Source organism: Harpia harpyja, chromosome 4 (genome assembly GCF_026419915.1).
Source record: "Harpia harpyja isolate bHarHar1 chromosome 4, bHarHar1 primary haplotype, whole genome shotgun sequence".
NCBI lineage: Eukaryota > Metazoa > Chordata > Aves > Accipitriformes > Accipitridae > Harpia > Harpia harpyja.
The window spans coordinates 79,637,516-79,657,817 of NC_068943.1; the positions used below are offsets into that span (position 1 = coordinate 79,637,516).

A 20,302-nucleotide genomic window follows, 5' to 3' on the forward strand; every position below is an offset into this window, starting at 1 on the left:
CCAGTACATTATCTCAAAGACTACAGTTTCCATGACGATGGTAGTCTCCACATTCCTGCATGCTTCCCTGGCTCCAGCCCATCTCCTCCCCTGAATGCCTCAGTGGCCTGGTGATCATCCTTATGGACAGAGGAGTGTCCTGCTTAAACAGGCCATCCCAGAGACAAATGGCTTGAAATAAATAGTTCACTGTTCAGTCTCTCACAGCAAACAATCTTTGAGACAAATGGCTCAAGATGACAGTTCACTCTCTCACACGTCTCCACTGCAGGTTCCCCTTCTGAAATATGTTATGCCAGAGGTGCTACCACCGTCACTGATTGGGTCACCTTGGCCAGCAGCAGGTCCAGCGGGGAAGATTCTAGCAGCTTCTCACAGGACCCATCCCTGCAGTCCCTTCCCCGCTACCAAAACCCACCACACAAACCCAAAACAAGTGAAACGATGGAAATGGGAAACCCACTGGCCAAAGCTCAAGTGCTTTGCTTGACCGTAGTGGTCACAACCAGAAGACTGTTTTCCAGGGACGACTTGGTGATCCACGTAATAGGTTGACCTGTGAGGCCACAGGCTTGTATTGGGTTGCACACAGCTCGGGAGTTTCTGCAGTGCGCTGTGCTCCACGCTTCCCTGCTGCAGGAGGAACTGAGCTGGCAAATCACAGTGGAAGAGCCTGGAGTTGCCACCCATGTGGTGTCTGCCCTGATGCATGTTCTTATCTTTACTACAGCTCCAGGTGCTGGGTAACTGTTACACCGGTTCATTAGCTAGCTAGTCGAACTGTTGTTACTGTTTCACAGACCTGCGCCATGTCTAGTGCCTGATCGCCCTACAGCTGCCCTGTTCACATAGAAAGGTCCTAAAAAGGAAACAATTACAATCTTTCCTGGGATTGCAGTGTAGGTGCCCATTATTCCTCATATACTCCAAAAAGATGAGAATTACACCTTGCAATTCACTTCACAGTATACAAAACATAGCACGAGGTGAGAGGTGTCTGGAGTGCTACGGTTGGGAGGGGCAGCCATGGACTCCCTGGACGCTCAAGCTCTGAAAGCCTGCTCACAACTGGTCAGTCCGCTGGTGGCAAAGCAAGTCCACACACTGACGTCTGCAGCAGTCAGAGTGCAAACAGCTCCCTGAGCAGCATTAGGCAGCATGTGTACCAGAGAATGCTGGGCTGGCAGGGGCGCATGCCAGAGTATGGGGCCTGAATAACAGTGCAGAGCCTCCTTATGTCAAAGAATGCAACTGGCTGCTATGAAACTAGAATGGCCATGTTGTGAAAGTCATCACTGCCCAGTCTCTCCAGGACTTGGAAAATGCTGGCCGCACCTGTAGGCCAAGCCTTTCTAAGCCAAGTCTTTCCGCCAACACAACTCCAATACAGGGAGTCCAAGGGACTGTTAAGCCTCTGTGGACACACAGTATGGGTGAGCATTGTCCTGCAGGTGACATTGCCATGAAGCCTTTGCATGCACACATTAATTATTCCACGGGTAGGCCCCTCTACTCATACCATCACACTAGAGATTCAAAGATGTCAGGAGTGGGCTGCGGCTATATGGGTGTCTTTGCGTAAGCTGCCACAGAAGACACAAGCATATCCTGAGCCTGTGTTGTCCTATCTATATCAGCAGACTCCGCGGTAACTTGAACAACATGACATCTCAAAACTCAATTCAAGTCTGGATTTTCATCTTCCAATTGTAGTTCTTCAAGGCTTGTTGAGCTTCTTCTTAAAGAAACCCCTTTCTCTGCTGCTTTCTGCCTGTGGGAGAGACTGAGAAGAATGGAAGAAGGTTAACAGCACACTCAGATGGGTTTTGTGTGTGCTTGGGAGAGACTCTGTGGCTCCTGCTGCTACTGCAGCACTGCTGTGCCCCTTCCTGGGCAAGCCAGCCCAAACTATTCCTCAGAAACCTTCTTGCAGCCAACCACAAAAGACCTGGCTGGATTTAAAGCTCCTCCTTCCTTTTCTGCCCTGGCCCTGCCTGAGATTCAAGCAAGGATGAAGCAATGTGCTGGAGTCCCGTGAAAGGGTACTGCAACACTATATGCTGCAAGTCTCTGCCAGGAGTCTGCCGGATCCAGTCCCAAGCGTAGTTGCTGTCGGTGATGGGTACACCAGAGATGTGGCATGTAAAGTGTGAGAGACTCTGAGACCTTCCCTACCCTGGGGCCCATAGCCTCCATCTGCACCTGAGAAAGGGCACCTGCAACCCCAGGAGACACGGATGAACAGGCAAGTACAGCTCAAGCAACTGCCTCATTTACTCTGCCACTGCCCTGGGCTACTGCTTGTGATCTCCAGCAGCTGCATGCCCACATGCTCACAAGCTCTTGCTCCTGCTACAGTCTCAGATCAGGGAGAGAAGCACAGACTTCCCCTTTCTCCAGTGAGCTCCCAAGTGGCCGTCCCTACTTTCCCCGTTAGCTCTGCTCACTCCTAAGGGAGCAAAACTCCTGGCTGGACTGAGTTGACCTGAGCCCTGCCCAAAACCAGCACAGGGCTATTCACACATCTCACCAGCTGGGCCATCACTGGGCAGCTGTCCTATTGGGAACTGCAGGAAGCAGCAAAACTTGTTGCCAAAGGTGAAGAGGTGTCAGAGTGTGAGAGGAGGGAGGATTGGTGTGAGACATGGGAAGAAGGCAAGCAGAAGGGCTAGCGCAGAAGGGGACAAAACCAATGAGAACGTCCCTGTCAGAAGCAAACGTTTGTAAACTGTATGCTGTAATGACACATCTCTCCGGGAGCAGCACTGAACAGCTGTGAGAACAGTCTCCTTTCCAGCTGCGAGGCCCATAGCTAGGACCCTGGCAGGAGGTTTGTGTTAAAGCTCAGCTGGATTTCCTGTCCCTGTGCAACAGCGCAGAAGTAGCGGGCAGAGTCCCGGGGCTGCAGGTCCCGCAGGGACAGAAATGACTCGGACTGGGAATTGTTTCGGGACACTGTAGCTCGACCCTTCACTGACTGCCCGAATTCAATGAATGAGGAATCATGGCTGATAACGGACACCCACTCGAGACTGCCGCCGGCTGCCTGACGGTACCACCAAACAGCGTGACTCCCGAAGTTGAAGCCGGATCCGCGGCAGGAGAGGCGCACGGTGTCCCCGGGCGCTCGCAGCCCTCCGCCGTCCTCCACCAGCCTCAGCTGCGCCCACAGCCCTGCGGACGGAGAGCGCAGGCAGCCGGGCAGGGCGCGCCCACGGCCCGAGGACGTTCACCCGCCGCCCCGGCACAGCCCCAGCCGGCCCGGGGCTGAGCCGCGCCTGCTCCCGACACTTGCGCCCCGACCCGCCGCCCGAAAGCCTCCCTCGCCCTCTCCCCCGCCCGCCCTCGCCCTCTCCCCCGCCCGCCCACGCCACCCGCTCCCCGCTTCCCCGCTTCCCCGCTTCCCCGCTAAGGAAGGCCAGCGCCAGGCGACAGCGCGCCCGGCGCCGGAGCAGCCGCGGCCGCGGGCAGCCCCAGCCCCGGGCCCAGCCCCGGGCTCGCTGCCCGCCCCGCCCGGCTCTCACCTGCCGGCCCCGCGGCCAAGGACAAGGCCAGGAGCCACGGCCCCAGCCCGGGCGCCATCGTGCCCTGCCGCGCCGGGGCCGGCCGGGGCTGAAGGGCCCGGCGGGAGCCGCAGAGGAGCCGAGCGGAGCCGCGCTCGGGCCCGGGCTCGGGCCGGCTTCTGCGCGCCCCGCCGGCTCGGCCCCTCGCCGGGGCAGCGCCGACGCCTCTGCCCGCCCCCAACAGACCCGCCCCGGCCCGGCCCGGCCCCCCGGGGCCGCGGCCCCTTCGCGGCAGGAGAAGGGGCGGCGCGGGGAGGGCCGCGGGGCAGGGGCGGCGGCACAGGAGGAGCGCGGCGCCCCGGGAGACGAAGGCTCCTGCCCCTTGGCTCCCAGCGCGGCTCCGGCGCTGTCCCGGCTCGTCGCCCGGCCGAGCCCTGCCGAAGGCGGTCGGCGCCTCGGCGAGCCACGGGCTGCCGGCCCGCAGCGTCCCCTCGCAGGACGCTCCCCGTGCCCCGGGCAGCCAAGCCCGCCCTGGCCGCGCTCCCATCCCCCGCCCGCGGGGACCAAGACACGCGGAGGGCTGTGCTGCCATCCCGAGGGACCTCGACAGCCTGGAGAAGCGGGCTGACAGGAACCCCCTCCCGTTCAACACGGGCAAGAGCAAAGTCCTGCACCTGGGGAGGAGCAACCCCGTGCACCAGGGCGGGCTGGGGGCTGCTCAGATGGAAATCGCATTCGCAGAAAAGGACCCGAGCGTTCTGCTGGACGACAGCCTGACCAGAAATCTGCCCTTGCGGCAAAGAAGGTTCGAGGTAGCCGGGGCTGCATTGGGCAAAGCATTGCCAGCAGGTCAGGGAGGTGATCCCTTCTCTCTACTCAGCACTGGCGAGGTCACACCTGGAGTACTAGCTTCACTTCTTGGCTGCCCACTGCAGGAGAGACTTGGGCATGTGGGAGAGAGCCCAGTGGAGGGCCACGAAGGTGATAATGGGAGTGGAGCAGCTCTTATGTGAGGAAAAGCTGAGAGAGCTGGGACTGTTTACCCTGGAGAAGAGAATGCTTGGGGGATGTGACTCATCAATGTATAGAAACTTAAGGAATTTTAGAATCACAGAATCATGGGATTATCTGGGTTGGGGGGATCTTTAAAGGTCATCTAGTCCAACCGTCCAGCAATGAGCAGGGACATCTTCAACTAGGTCAGCTTGCTTGAGTCCCATCCAACCTGACCTTAAATGTTTCCAGGGATGGGGCATCTACAATGTCTCTGGGCAACCTGTTCCAGTGTTTCATCGCTGTATTGGGTTTGTGTGGCAAGGTTTTGGTAGCTGGGGGGGCTACAGGGGTGGCTTCATTGAGAAGCTGCTGGAAGTTTCCCCTATGTCTGACAGAGCCAATAACAGCTGGGTCTAAGATGGACCTGCTGCCAGCCAAGTCCGAGCCAATCAGCGACAGTGGTAGCGCCTTTGTGTTAACATATTTAAGAAGGAAAAAAAGTTGCGGGGCACACAGAAACGGCAGCTGGAGAGAGGAGTGAGAACATGTAAGAGAAACAACCCTGCGGACACCAAGGTCAGTGAAGAAGGAGGGGGAGGAGATGCTCCAGGTGCCGGAGCAGAGATTCCCCTGCAGCCCGTGGTGAAGACCATGGTGAGGCAGGTTATCCCCCTGCAGCCCATGGAGGTCCATGGTGGAGCAGATATCCACCTGCAGCCCGTGGAGGACCCCATGCCAGAGCAGGTAGGTACCCGAAGGAGGCTGTGACCCCGTGGGAAGCCCGTGCTGGAGCAGGTTCCTGGCAGGACCTGCGGATCTGTGGAGAGAGGAGCCCAAGGAGCAGGTTTTCTGGCAGGACTTGTGACCCTGTGGGGGACCCACGCTGGAGCAGTGTGCTCCTGAAGGACTGCATGCTGTGGAAGGGACCCAGGCTGGAGGAGTTCGTGAAGAATTGCAGCCCATGGGAAGGACCCACGCTGGAGAAGTTGGTGGAGGACTGTCTCCCTTGGGAGGGACCCCACGCTGGAGCAGGGGAAGAGTGTGATGAGTCCTGCCCCTGAAGAGGATGAAGCGGCAGAGATAATGTGTGATGAACTGACCGTAAAGCCCATTCCCTGTCCCCCTGCGCCACTGGGGGTGCTAGGTAGAGAATCCGGGAGTGAAGTTGTGCCTGGGAAGAAGGGAGGGCTGGAGGGAAGGTGTTTTGTGATTTGGTTTCATTTCTCATTACCTTACTCTGACTGATTGGTAATAAATTGAGTTAATTTTCCCCAAGCTGAGTCTGTTTTGCCCATGACAGTAATTGGTGAGTGATCTCTCCTGTCCTCATCTCGACCCACAAGCCCTTTGTTATATTTTCTGTCCCATGTCCAGCTGAGGGGGGGGGGGGGGGGGGGAGTGATAGAATGGCTTTGGTGGGCACCTGGCATCCAGCCAGCATCAACCACCACAGTCTTTTTAGTGTTCTCATTGTAAAAAATTTCTATCTTGTATCTCATCTGAATCTACCCTCTTTCAGTTTAAAACCATTACCCCTTGCCCTGTCGCTACAGGCCCTTTTAAAAAGTCTGTCCCCATCTTTCTTATAAGCGCCCTTCAAGTGTTGAAAGGCTGCCATAAAGTGTCCCCAGAGCTTTCCATTCTCCAGGCGAAACAATGCCAACTCTCTCACCCTTTCCTCATGGGAGAGGTGTTCCATCCCTCTGATCCTCTTTGTGGCCCTCTGGACCTGCTCCAACAGGTCCATGTCTTTCCTGTACTGAGAACTCCAGAGCTGGATGCAGTGCTCCAGGTGGGGTCTCACCAGAGCAGAGTCACTGCCCTGGACCTGCTGGCCATGCTTCTTTTTATGTAGCCCACGGTACGGTTGGCTTTCTGGGCTGCCAGCACACGTTGCTGGGTCATTTCCAGCTTTTCATCCACCAGTACCCCAAGTCCTTCTCCAAAGGGCTGCTCTCAATCTCTTCAGCCCCCAGCCTGTATCGATACCAGGAGTTGCCCTGACTCAGGTGCAGGACCTTGCACTTGGCCTTGTTGAACCTCACACGGTACACATAGGCCCACTTCATGAGCTTGTCCGGGTCCCTCGGGATGGCATCCTGTCCCTCAGGTGTGTCAACCGCACCACTCAGCGAGGTGTCATCTGCAGATCCACTGAGGGTACACTCGATCGCACTATGTCGTTGATGAAGATATTAAACCGTACTGGTCCCAATACGGACCCCTGAGGGACACCACTCATCACTGGTCTCCATCTGGACATTAAGCCATTGACCACTACTCTCTGGATGTGACCATCCAACCAATTCCTCATCCACCGAACAGTCCATCCATCAAATCCATCTCTCTCCAGTTTAGAGAGAAAGATGGTGTGGGGGTCCATGCCAAGGGCCTACAGAAGTCCAGATAGAGCACATCAGTAGCTCTTCCCTTGCGAAGTAGTCACTACAGCATAAAAGGCCACTAGGTTGGTCAGGCAAGACTTGCCCTCGGTGAAGCCATGCTGGCTGCCTCGAATCACCTCCCTGTCCTCCATGTGCCTGAACATAGCTTCTAGGAAGATCTGCTCCATGATCTTCCCAGGCACAGAGGTGAGGCTGACAGGTTGGTTGTTCCCAGGGTCCTCCTTTCTACTCTTTGAAAAAAATGGGTGCAATGTTTCCCTTTTTCCAGTCACTGAGGACTTCCCCTGACTGCCGTGACTTTCCAAATATCATGGAGAGTGGCTTGGCAACTACACCAGCCAAATCCCTCAGGACTCTGGGATGCATTTCTTCAGGTCCCATAGACTTAGGTATGTTCCTCATGTGGTCTCGAACCTCATCTTCCCTTACAATGTGTCACAGTTTAACCCCAGACAGCAAACAAGCACCACGCAGCTGCTCACTCACTCCCCCTACACCAAGTGGGATGGGGGACAAAATCAGGAAAAGAAGTAAAATTCGTGGGTTGAGATAAGAACAGTTTAATAGAACAGAAAAGAAGAAACTAATGATGATAATGATAACACTAATAAAATGACAGCAGCAATAATAAAAGGATTGGAATATACAAATGATGCACAGTGCAATTGCTCAGCACCCCGCCAATCGATGCCCAGTCAATCCCCGAGCGGCGATCCCTCCGCCCCCACCCCCCCCAGTTTATATACTAGATGTGACATCACATGGTATGGAATACCCTGTTGGCCACTTTGGGTCAGCTGCCCTGGCTGTGTGCTGTGCCAACGTCTCGTGCCCCTCCAGCTTTCTTGCTGGCTGGGCATCAGAAGCTGAAAAATCCTTGACTTTAGACTAAATATTACTTAGCAACAACTGAAAACATCAGTGTTATCAACATTCTTCTCATACTGAACTCAAAACATAGCACTCTGCCAGCTACTAGAGGACAATTATCTCTATCCCAGCTGAAACCAGGACACAGTGGGAGGGACTTTGCTCTCCAAGTCCCTGCCATGAGGCCCACCCACTCAAGAGGTGTGTGAAGAGCGATTGCCAGTGAAGACTGAGGCAAAAAAGTTGTTGAGTACCTCAGCCTTCTCCTTGGCTGTTCTTACCAGTTTTGCTGGTGAAGTTCATCAGGGGGGGGTACACTTTCTTTGACTTTCCTTTTCTGCCTGACCTACTTATGAAAGCCCTTCTTATTATTCTCTCTGCCTGCAGAACAGCTCAGCCCACATCTTCCTTGTCTGTGCCTCTGTCACTGCAGTCAGTCCTAGTCACTCCTACTCACTCCCTTGGTCTTTGAAAACAGTGAAGGCGAGACGTGGAGCTGGAGGAGCAGAAGTTGTTGAACCTTTTGGTGCACTCCCAGGTGTCTCTCACCCTGCAGGGTGCAATAACAGAGCCCTCGTTTGGCAGGAAAAACTCTGCTGGGCAAAAGGTGACATGTTGCTGTAGGGCCACCCTGACCTTCCTCTGAGGAAGGACTGCAAGGTATTCCTGGGACTTTGGAGCTGGCCCTGGGGATGGCAGGTTGTCCTCCCTGGGGGCCCCTGTCCCTTGGTGCTGCCGAGGTGATACTCCTGGATGTGACCCCCCTGAGCCCAACTCCGCTTGGACAGGGCACCCCTAGGCAGATATGCTCCCCCCCTCCTTCCACTCTGGCCCAACCCTCCACTCACTCCTCCATGCTGACACTGCTCCCGCTGCCTCTTCCCAGCAAAGCCTTCCCAGACTCCCCAAGCAGCAAAGGCAGCAAAGGGCAGGTGAGATCTCGGGTGTCCGTGGCACCGAACCTCTGGGGTACATGTGTAGGCTCAAGCCCCGAAGCTCATCACATAAAACTCACGTGCACAGGACTCAGCAGGGACCAGGCTGTTGGGGCTCCTCAGCAGAGCAGGGTCACTCCCTTCTCTGTGCTCACCGTACTCAGCAGGAACCCTGAGCTCCCCCTACAACCACAGCAGGGGACACCTACTGAGCCCTGACACAGTGTCACCCTCTTGACTGCTACCACCATTTGGGGGAGCATTGCCCACTCCACAGACTGTCTGAAACCTTCCCCTCCCTTCTCTTTTCATGGGTGCTCCAACATGGCCCCTTTGGGAGGGATCCAGGACAGGTGAGGGAAGGGGAGGTGCAGAGGGTAGAGGAGCCCACTGAAACTGGAGGCTTGAGGCCAGGAAGAGAAGCAGGGGGATGCAGGGCCAGGGTGGCCTAAGGAGCCCTGGGCCACTTGGGGCTGTCCTGACATGGTAGGACATGCTACAGTCCCCAAAATCAGGGAGGGCTGGATTGTTGGTGTGGCGCAGGACACCCTCCATATCTTCCTTGTTGGCGTCTCCCACAAAATTCTACCCTGGCCCCCAGTGTACACACATGAGCATATAGACGCACAGGGAGCCAACTGTGCTCCTACAGTGACAACACAACAAAGGTACTATTCACCACCTCCAGGGAGAAGAGGCTCCGCAGCTCAGCTCCTTCTATTGCACTACCCTGGGGCTCCCTGAACAACACGAGGTTTGAAAACTCTGTTCAACTCTGGCTTTCCATGTTCAAATTGTAGTTCTTCAATGCTCGCTGTGCTTCTTCCTAGGCAAACCTCTTTCCCTGTTGCTTCCTGCCTGCGGGACAGACTGAGAAGGAACGCAGAAGGTTAACAACATGTTCATTGTTTTGTGTGTGTTTGTGAGAGACTCTGCTACTGCGGCTGCTGCAGCACTGCTGTGCCTGTTTCTGGGAAAAGCCAGCCCAGACTAGTCTTGAAACTAGTACTTAATGTGGGCTCAGAGGCCTCTGTCTACACCTGAGAAAAGGCACCTGCAACCCTGGGAGACACAGATGAACAGGCAGCAAGAGCTGAAACAGTTGCTTCATCTACTCTATCACTTCCCTGGGCTCCTGCTTGTGACAGCTGGGATCCAGCAGCTGCAGACACACATGCTCACAAGCTCTTGCTCCCGTTATAGTCTCAGATCTGGAAGAGAAGCAGAATTCACCATTCTCCCTGTGTGCTCCCAAATCACCCTCTGTGCCTTCCCCATTTCCTCTGCTCACCCCTCAGGCAGCAAAACTCATGGGCTGGACTGAGTCAACCTGAACCGTGCCCAAAACCAGAGCAGGGTGACCTTGAGGGAAAAATAATCTGTGATGTGAGTTGTATGTTGTAGGAAGTAATGTAGCAGGAATGACCTGAACTGCAGAGGAGTGAACTTCGTAAGGAACCAGACAAGTGCATCGGTGACCCAAACCAAGCCGGTGTTGGTGCCCAACGATCGAACATACTGCTTCTCCTGTCCTGACCACTCATCTTGATGGATGGGGCCCAAGTCATAACCTGTGTGTGAACATCTGGAGGAGTGGAAGAAGCCCGTGGAATATCTATCTGTTAAAGGACAGGGGATAGTAATTAATAAGAATGTATAAATCTGTATGTTGGGTATAAAAGTGGTTTAAGTATGTAGTTTCAGTTGTAAGTGTTGGTAAGAAGGGATTTCAGTAATGAGAATTAAATACAATGGCATGGTTAGAAGATATCTGTATTAAATTATGTGGGACCTGAGCATGACGCAAATGGTATGGAATAAGGGGTGGAGATTGTATTGGGTCTGGCTGAGATGGAGTTAATACTCCCCATAGCAGCCCTCATAGCACTGTGCTCTGCATCAGTAGCTAGAAAGGTGTTGATAACACACCAGTGTTTTGGCTACTGCTGAGCAGTGCTGGCACAGCATCAAGGCTGTCTCTCCAACATTTTTGCCCCCCCCTCAACGGCAGGCTGGGGCAGGGCGAGATCTCGGGAGGGGACATAACCAGGACAGCTGACCTAAACTAACCAAACAGATATTCCATACCATATGACGTCAGCTCAGATATAAAAGCTAAGTAAAGGGAGACGGAAGGGGGGGCATTTTTGTCTTCCGGAGCAACCACTACGCGTACTGAAGCCCTGCTTCCCAGGAAGTGGCTAGACATCGCCTGCTGATGGGAAGTAGAGAATAATATCATTTGTTTTTCTTTGCTTTCGCGCGCCCTCCCTTCTTCCCGGGCACAACTTCACTCCCGGATTCTCTACCAACCCCCCAGCGGCACAGGGGGACGGGGATGGGGTTTACGGTCAGTTCATCACACGTTATTTTCTGCCGCTTCATCCTCTTCAGGGGGAGGACTCATCACGCTCTTCCCCTGCTCCAGCGTGGGGTCCCTCCCACGGGAGACAGTCCTCCACCAACTTCTCCAACGTGGGTCCTTCCCACGGGCTGCAGTTCTTCACGAACTGCTCCAGCATGGGTCCTTTCCACGGTGTGCAGTCCTTCAGGCACAGACTGCTCCAGCTTGGGCCCCCCACAGGGTCACAAGTCCTGCCAGAAAACCTGCTCCGTGGGCTCCTCTCTCCACAGATCCGCAGGTCCTGCCAGGAGCCTGCTCCAGCACGGGCTTCCCACGGGGTCACAGCCTCCTTCGGGAACCCACCTGCTCCGGCGTGGGGTCCTCCACGGGCTGCAGGTGGATATCTGCTCCACCGTGGACCTCCATGGACTGCAGGGGGACAGCCTGCCTCACCATGGTCTTCACCACGGGCTGCAGGGGAATCTCTGCTCCGGCGCCTGGAGCATCTCCTCCCCCTCCTTCTTCACTGACCTTGGTGTCCGCAGGGTTGTTTCTCTTACATGTTCTCACTCCTCTCTCTGGCTGCCGAATACCGCCGTCCCAACTTTTTTTTCCTTCTTAAAAATGTTATCACAGAGGCGTTACCACTATCGCTGATTGGCTCGGCCTTGGCCGGCGGCGGGTCTGTCTTAGAGCCGGCTGGTATGGGCTCTCTCGAACACAGGGGAAGCTTCCAGCAGCTTCTTACAGAAGCCACCCCTGTAACCCCCCCCCGCTACCAAAACCTTCCCACACAAAACCAATACACAGGGCTATGACTGGGCACCTGTCCCTAATGGGAACTGACAGAAGCAGCAAAACTTCTTTCCAAAGGGGAAGGAATTTGGCAGTGTGAGAGGAGAGAGGGTTGGCATGACACACGGGAAGATGGCAAGCAGAAGGGTTAGAGCCTATTCAGGGACAGAAACAGGTAGGACATCCCTGTCAGAATCAAACATTTGAAAACTACACTGTAACTACACGACTCTCTGGGAGGAGCCTTGAATAACTGTGGCACGCACCTCCCTTCCAATGCCAAAGTCCAGAGCTGGAACCCTGGCAGCAGGTTTGTGTTAAAGTTCAGCCAGAAGAACTCCTGTCCCCGTGCAAACAGCACAGAAGTAGCGGGCAGAGGCCTGGAGGTGCACAGCACGCAGGGACAGAGATGACTCGACCCCTGAACTGTCCTGGGAGGCCGTGGCTGGACCCTCCATCGCTGCCCCGTACTGCTTTGTGGTACACGAATAGATGCTGATGTAGGGGACACGCTCAGGTCTGCCTCCAGGTGCCCGACGGTACCACTGAACTCCATAACACTCAAAGCTGTAGCAGAATCGCCGGCAAGAGAGGAGGATGGAGTCCCTGGGCGCTCGCAGCTGATATAACCCCCCCACACTCCTACTCCTTCTCCCCACACTCCCCCTTTCAGCTCTGCACAGCTCCTCTGTGCTCCTTCTCCCAGCCCTTTTCTCTCCTCTCCCAGCTCTCCCCTCCCACACCTGGGTCCTGCCAGGCTGCAGGGCTGCCCCTCAGAGACCTCATCAGGCCAGTCTGCAGTGCCTGAGCCCCTCTCCCCTGCACATCCAGCAGGCAGGGGCAGTGTGGGGTGCCTGAACGTGGAGAGGGGGCACAGCAACAAAATCCTCTTTGTGCCCCTGCTCTGCCCTGGCAGGCTTCTGCAGAGCTGCAGGGCGCTTCCTTCCACATCGCCTTACGCACCATCTCCTCGTGCACCTCGCCTGAAATGGCAAAGGAAAGCAACAGAAGCTGACGCCCTTGGCAGGTGGATCCCTGCATCTGCTCAGGGACATGCTCTTTAGGGATTCTCTTCTTCCATCCCTCCCCCAGCTTTGCTCACCCCGCGGATGCTCTCTTGGAGAAAACATGAGGGGGCGCGTGGGGAGAGGACGGGTTGCTCCACACAACCAGTCTTGGCTGTTGTCACTCCTCTTGCACTCATCCAGCCTGAAGAAAGCCTACTCCACTACTGCAACTAAGCCCCTCAAGGCTGTCATGGCCAGAGCAAGGGGGACCCCTTTGTACAAACCCCAGCTCCACCACTGCCTCCTCCTCACAGCACACCTGGGAAAGCAAAAGTTTTAATGTCTCTTAGGCCTTTGCAGGCCTTACTAGTAAAGAATAAACTGTCTTTCTCTCAACCCATGTGTTCTCTTCCTTCTCCCCTCTGATTTTTTCCCCCATCCTGCTGAGGGGGCTGTGAGAGAGAAGCTGTGTGGCGCTTACCTGCCTACCAGGGGTCACCCTCAGCAGTCCTTTTTGGTGCCCAACGTAGGGCACGAGGGTTTTTGACAGAACAACATGTCTAGTGGGCCGAAGTTATAGCTGTTACAGCTGCGCAGCTATGAATTGGCAGGCTTCTCTGCTTGCCACCGGGCTTGCTTGCTTTGCTTCGTGTTAGACACCAATGCTCGTTAGTGGCTGCTTTTTGCTTTTGCTGTTGGCTGTAGTGCTTATCATCTCACTCTGCTGTGCCTGGGAAGACTTTGCCAGCAGCAATGGCCATGCGCCTGGGTTGACATACTCCAGTACGAGAGCGAGTGGCAGGGACTGTGACCTGTGGGTAAGTCCACGCGGGAGGAGGTACACCCCTGAAAGCAACGAGGTTCGTGGGCGAGCAGGCCTTAGCATGAGCTGTGTGTTAGCCAACATTTGAGAAGGGCTTGAGCAAAAACTGACACAGAGGGGAGGAGTTCATTGCAGTGTTACAGCCTGTGCCCTGCTCCAACGGTACAACACCTGCAGGCTGTAATAAACATAGCGCTAAATTGTTGCAACCCATGATCTGAGTTGCATGTTACAGGAAGTACTGTACCAGGAACCAACAAACCCAAGGGACGATGAACTTCACAAGAAGCCTGCAGGTACAGCATAACCCAGCCTGAGCTGGCTTTGGCGGCCAGTAACTGTACACAACACAATGCGCCTCCTGACCTCAGCAGCCACCATACCATCTTCGCTTTACCCAGGAAACTGTCTTTATATCAACCCCTGGGTTTTCTCACTTCTGCCCTTCCAACTCTCAGCCCCAGCCTGCTGAGGAACTAGTGGCTGAGCAGGTGTGTGGTGCTTAGCTGCCTGCCAGGGTTAACCCACAAAATGGATGAACTTAGCCAGCTAATCATAATGGAAGTGCCTGGAGTCATCAACCACATGGCAGCAGCAATGATGTCATTGGAATAGCCTTGGCTTTCTTTTCCAATGAAGCTACATGCTTTCCTTCTACAACACAGTGCTTCTAAGAGATCCCTGTAAAATTTCTGAAGAATACAATAGGGGCAAACGTCACCAGGGTTCAGGATGCGTGCAATGGGCCATGTACTGAGTGGTGGCTCGGCTGATGCTGCACCAGGATCAGGTTCTCAGCATCAGAACAGATGGAAGATTTTGTAACATTTTACCACCTTTCCTGGCATGTTAATAAGACAGTTCTCTATTCTCGACCAGGGAACTGCAGGCTGCTCAGCCTCACCTCGAGCCCCGGAAAGGTGATAGACCAACAAGTCCTGGGAACCATTTCCAGGCACAGGAAGGACACGAAAGTCATCAGGATTCACTTAGGGGGAGTTACGCATGACCAACATGATAACCTTCTATAAAGAAATGACTGGCTTTGTGTATGAGGGGAGAGCAGTGAATATTGGCTGCTTTGACATCCAGAAGGCTTTCAACACTGTCTCCCGTATGATCCTCCTCGAGAAGCTGATGAAGGCCGGGCTAAATGAACACACGGTGACGTGGATCAAAACTGTCTGAATGCCTGGGACCAGATGGTGCTGATCGGCAGCATGAAGTCTAGTTGGAGGACAGCAACTAACAGTGTACCCCAGGGGTCAGTACCGGCTCCAGTCCCGTTCGACATCTTCATTAATGATCTGGAAGATGGGACAGAATGTGCCCTCAGCAAATGTGCAGGTGACAGCAACCTGGGAGGAACGGCTGATGCAGCAGAAGTTAGTGCTGCCATCCGGAGGGACCTCAACAGGCTGGAGAAATGGGCTGACAGGAACCTCACAGAGTTCAACAAGGGGAAGAGCAGTGTCCTGCATCTGGGGAGGAACAACTCCATGCACCAGGACAGGCTGTGGTCACCCAGCTGGGAAGCAGCTTTGCAGAAAAAGACCTTTGTGTTGTGGTTGACACCAAGTTGGCCATGAGCCAGCAATGTGCCGTGGCAGCAAAGGCGGCTAAAGGTATCCTTTACTGCATTAGACAAAGTATCATCATCAGGATGGATCCTTCCTCTCTACTCAGCACTGGAGGAAACACCTGGAGTACTGGGTCCAGCTCTTGGCTTTCCAGTACGTGAGAGACATGGACATAAGGTAGAGAGTCCTCCACATGCCCACAAAGATGAGAAGGGGTCTAGAGCATCTCTCCTATAAGGAAAGGCTGAGACTGCCATGAATGTGAAGCCTGGAGAAGAGAGGGCTCACAGAAGAATCTCATCAATGTTCAGTAATACCTGAAGTGAGGGTGAAAAGAAAACAAGGCCTCGATCTAGGTGGTCTGGTGGAGCAGGGGGGTTGGACAACAGGACCTGCTGAGGTCCCTTCCAATATCATTCATTCTGTGAGGAGAGAGGAAGGATCATCACTTCGATTATGCAAGGTGTGAAAGGGTGTGCCAAGTTCCCCGGTGTGGAACCTTCCAAACCTCCACCCTGGTCTACTTAGCTAGAACAGGCAATGACTCAACTCACACGAGGTCCTACATGGTCAGAGTGGCTTCTGCTCACCTTTCCCCAGCTCCTCTCTGCTCACAGACCTGCTCTGCTCTGGCTTCCCACTTCTCTGGACCTCTGACACCACCCGGCCATGACCAGTCCCCACTCCGTGCCCCAGGCACAGCTCAGTCACCACCTTGGCACAGAAGTGGGCTGTAACACCCATGTACGGCATGTCCATTGCAAGGTTTTGGTAGCAGGGGACTGCAGGGGTGGCCTCTGTGGAAAGCACTCAGGGACTGCCTCGTGTCCAGCACAGCCCGTTCCAGCCAGCTCAGGATAATACCTGCCACAGGCCAAAGCTGAGCTCATCAGCAAAGCAGGCATTGCCTATGGGACAACAAGGAGGGGGAGGAGGTGCTCCAGACACCAGAGCAGAGATTCCCCTGCAGCCCATGGAAGACACCACAGTGGGACAGTTGTTTCCCTGCAGCCTGTGTAGGATCACATGGCAGGGTACATGAGTGTGCCCTGACAGGAACTGGGGCCTGTGGACAGCTGATGCTGGAGCATGTTTATCCTGAAGGACTGCAGCCCTCCAAAAGGAACCATCCCGGAGCCATTTGTGAAGGACTGCAGACCATGGGAGGGAGGAAGGAGCAGTAGAGATGAAGTGTTATGATTTCACCTCAAACCCCATCACCCATGGGCCACTTGGGCAGAGGAGGTAGAGGAATTGGGAATGAAGGTATGAAGCTGAGCAAGGGAGGAAAGTGGGAGGTGTAGGGGAAGGTGTTTCCAGTTTTTTTGTTGATCACAATCCTACTCTGTTTTAATTTACCATAAGTTACAATTCCCGCAGTGTGCAGGAAAGGCCAGGAACTCCTGCGGTGTAGAGTGATGGAACTTCACTGCCTGGGAACCACCCTGAGGCCCCCACCCCAAGCAGCCCCTTGCCCCACAGCTCTGACATTGTGGCCCAGCAGGTTTGTGTTAAAGCTCAGCTGGATTTCCTGTCCCCGTGCAACAGCACAGAAGTAGCGGGCAGAGTCCCGGGGCTGCAGGTCCCGCAGGGACAGAGATGACACGGACCGGGAACTGTTCCGGGACACTGTAGCTCGACCCTTCACTGACTGCCCCAATTGAATCACTGAGGAATCAGCGCTGATGTAGGACACCCACTCGAGACTGCCGCCGGCTGCCTGACGGTACCACCAAACTGTGGAATTCCCGAAGTTGAAGCCGGATCCGCGGCAGGAGAGGCGCACGGTGTCCCCGGGCGCTCGCAGCCCTCCGCCGTCCTCCACCAGCCTCAGCTGCGCCCACAGCCCTGCGGACGGAGAGCGCAGGCAGCCGGGCAGGGCGCGCCCACGGCCCGAGGACGTTCACCCCGCCGCCCCGGCACAGCCCCAGCCGGCCCGGGGCTGAGCCGCGCCTGCTCCCGACACTTGCGCCCCGACCCGCCGCCCGAAAGCCTCCCTCGCCCTCTCCCCCGCCCGCCCACGCCACCCGCTCCCCGCTTCCCCGCTTCCCCGCTTCCCCGCTAAGGAAGGCCAGCGCCAGGCGACAGCGCGCCCGGCGCCGGAGCAGCCGCGGCCGCGGGCAGCCCCAGCCCCGGGCCCAGCCCCGGGCTCGCTGCCCGCCCCGCCCGGCTCTCACCTGCCGGCCCCGCGGCCAAGGACAAGGCCAGGAGCCACGGCCCCAGCCCGGGCGCCATCGTGCCCTGCCGCGCCGGGGCCGGCCGGGGCTGAAGGGCCCGGCGGGAGCCGCAGAGGAGCCGAGCGGAGCCGCGCTCGGGCCCGGGCTCGGGCCGGCTTCTGCGCGCCCCGCCGGCTCGGCCCCTCGCCGGGGCAGCGCCGACGCCTCTGCCCGCCCCCAACAGACCCGCCCCGGCCCGGCCCGGCCCCCCGGGGCCGCGGCCCCTTCGCGGCAGGAGAAGGGGCGGCGCGGGGAGGGCCGCGGGGCAGGGGCGGCGGCACAGGAGGAGCGCGGCGCCCCGGGAGACGAAGGCTCCTGCCCCTTGGCTCCCAGCGCGGCTCCGGCGCTGTCCCGGCTCGTCGCCCGGCCGAGCCCTGCCGAAGGCGGTCGGCGCCTCGGCGAGCCACGGGCTGCCGGCCCGCAGCGTCCCCTCGCAGGACGCTCCCCGTGCCCCGGGCAGCCAAGCCCGCCCTGGCCGCGCTCCCATCCCCCGCCCGCGGGGACCAAGACACGCGGAGGGCTGTGCTGCCATCCCGAGGGACCTCGACAGCCTGGAGAAGCGGGCTGACAGGAACCCCCTCCCGTTCAACACGGGCAAGAGCAAAGTCCTGCACCTGGGGAGGAGCAACCCCGTGCACCAGGGCGGGCTGGGGGCTGCTCAGATGGAAATCGCATTCGCAGAAAAGGACCCGAGCGTTCTGCTGGACGACAACCTGACCAGAAATCTGCCCTTGCGGCAAAGAAGGTTCGAGGTAGCCGGGGCTGCATTGGGCAAAGCATTGCCAGCAGGTCAGGGAGGTGATCCCTTCTCTCTACTCAGCACTGGCGAGGTCACACCTGGAGTACTAGCTTCACTTCTTGGCTGCCCACTGCAGGAGAGACTTGGGCATATGGGAGAGAGCCCAGTGGAGGGCCACGAAGGTGATAATGGGAGTGGAGCAGCTCTTATGTGAGGAAAAGCTGAGAGAGCTGGGACTGTTTACCCTGGAGAAGAGAAGGCTCGGGGGGGATCTCATCAATATGTGGAAACATATGAAGGGATGCTGTAGGGAAGGCAGGGCCAAGCTCTTTCCAGTGGTGCTCAGTGACAGGACAAGAGGCAATGTGCACTAACTTTCTGTGGTTTTGTAGGTGGTACGTGCCAGGGTGTGGCAGTACATCCCGCCCCCCCCATCCTGCCAGCAGGAAACAAAACTTCTCCAGGAAGGGAGAAGGGGAAGGAAACCCTGGAGGCTGCAGGTTGAAATTTGAACTGGCCAATCGAGATGCGCCAGGTACACCGAGGTGACCCTCCTGGCCAATAGAATTAAATGACCACAGGTCAGATTCGACAGGGGTATAAACGGGGTCCCGCCGGAGGACACGTTGGCAGTCCTCCTCGGAGCAGCGGGTCTGCAGTCGGGGACTCCCCCTCGGGCCGGGGCACCGCCCGAGGTAACTCCTCGAGGGAGAGAGCCCTCAGCTTTTAGGTGAGTGATACGCGCGTTTTGAGCCATCACTTTAAATCTTGGGAATTCTTAAGTCGGCTGTGTAGTGTTAATTCTCTTTACATCATTGAGCCTGTGGTTTTATAAAATGTTACCGGACTTCTAACTAACTTTTGCTGAAGAATAAATCTGAGTTTTAACACCTGTTGGATTTGGTTAGTTGTGCATCCGTAACATTTTGGCGTAGTCGGCAGGATGGTGTTAATAGAGGAATTCTTACGGAGGCACGGCTGCAGCCCTTCTCCCCCGGGTCTGGACTGGGCGAAGGAGAAGTGGTCCGACCCGGCAGCGGTCATGGAGAGAGTAGAACTATGCCGCGGAACTTGTCGAGATGGCAAAGGCAGTGTGTGTGCCCTCCTGGGCGCCTGCTTGATTCAAGCGCAGAACCGAAAGAGTGATTCTGCGAAAAGGCAAGGGGAAATAGATTGTCTGAAAGTGGACTTGGAGGAAAGGGACGTGCAGCCCCTTATTGAAACAGAAGGGCACGCGGGTCCGCACGGTGGGAGCCCCCGGAGCGCTCTTTGTGCGGCCCCTTGGTTGGGACCCGAGCTCGGTGAGTTGCGAGCTGGGTTTTCGCACAGGCCGGGCGAGGCCAAGCCTGGGTGTTTGTGGAGAGTTTCTCTAGCGGGGGAGGACTGGATGCTGTTGGGTGGTGATGAAGCGAGAGGTTACTGGGGGCCATCGGGTCGGAACTATGATCCCAGAAGGGACGGTCTCTGGCGGAAGGCACCGGCACTGGGGGCAGCCCGAGCCGTGCTGCACGGGCAGTCCGCCGGCAGCATGCAGGAGTGGGATTGCTGGAGGGGAAAGCTGGAGACCAAAGGGAAGCGCCAGCAACCCCGCCCCCTCAGGAAGAGAGACGGGACCCTTTCGCGGCACTGCGAGAGGAACTGGAAGGGCTAAAAACTAGGAGCTGCGGTTTGGGGTTCAGGCTGCCCAATCCGCATGGTAAATACTTGCCAATGGTCTGCTGATAAGGAGCCTTATATACACATTCCTGTGGGCCCAAAACGGATAAGTTTGGAATTCTTAATTGATACAGGAGCCCAAATTAGTGTTTTAAATGAGCAAGAAGCTAGTGAGCTGGGAATTAGGCCATCAAGAAAGGCTATAAACATTAGAGGAGTAACAGGGGCGACAGAAAAATGCCCCATAGCTCGAACCCAACTTTGGCTACCGGGGGGGGGAAAGAATGACAGCTGTGGAGGTGGCTTTAAGCCCCTATGAGGGAAATATACTGGGATTTGATGTGCTGGCAGGCAGACAATGGTATCTACCCAATGGTAGGGTGTGGAGCATTGGGGGCAGGGAGGCAGAGGCTATTCGTGTGAGAACATTGCA

General features: G+C 56.2%; 1 protein-coding gene and 2 gene segments (V, D, J or C); all 3 read right to left on the reverse strand.

The window, feature by feature from the left end:
* Window positions 1-20,302, reverse strand: part of LOC128140681 (T cell receptor alpha chain MC.7.G5-like) — a 191,724-nt gene that overhangs the window by 127,778 nt on the left and 43,644 nt on the right. Inside the window, exon 3 of the mRNA XM_052784905.1 lies at window positions 19,692-19,723. Within this exon, the coding sequence (XP_052640865.1) occupies window positions 19,692-19,723 (32 nt within the window). The remainder of the gene's footprint in view (window positions 1-19,691; window positions 19,724-20,302) is intronic.
* LOC128140690 (Ig heavy chain V region C3-like) lies at window positions 2,401-3,748 on the reverse strand. The segment is given in 2 exon segments: window positions 2,401-3,174; window positions 3,525-3,748. Coding segments are annotated over 2 exon segments (420 nt in total).
* On the reverse strand, window positions 16,072-17,660 carry LOC128140685 (Ig heavy chain V region 3-like). The segment is given in 2 exon segments: window positions 16,072-17,106; window positions 17,436-17,660. Coding segments are annotated over 2 exon segments (480 nt in total).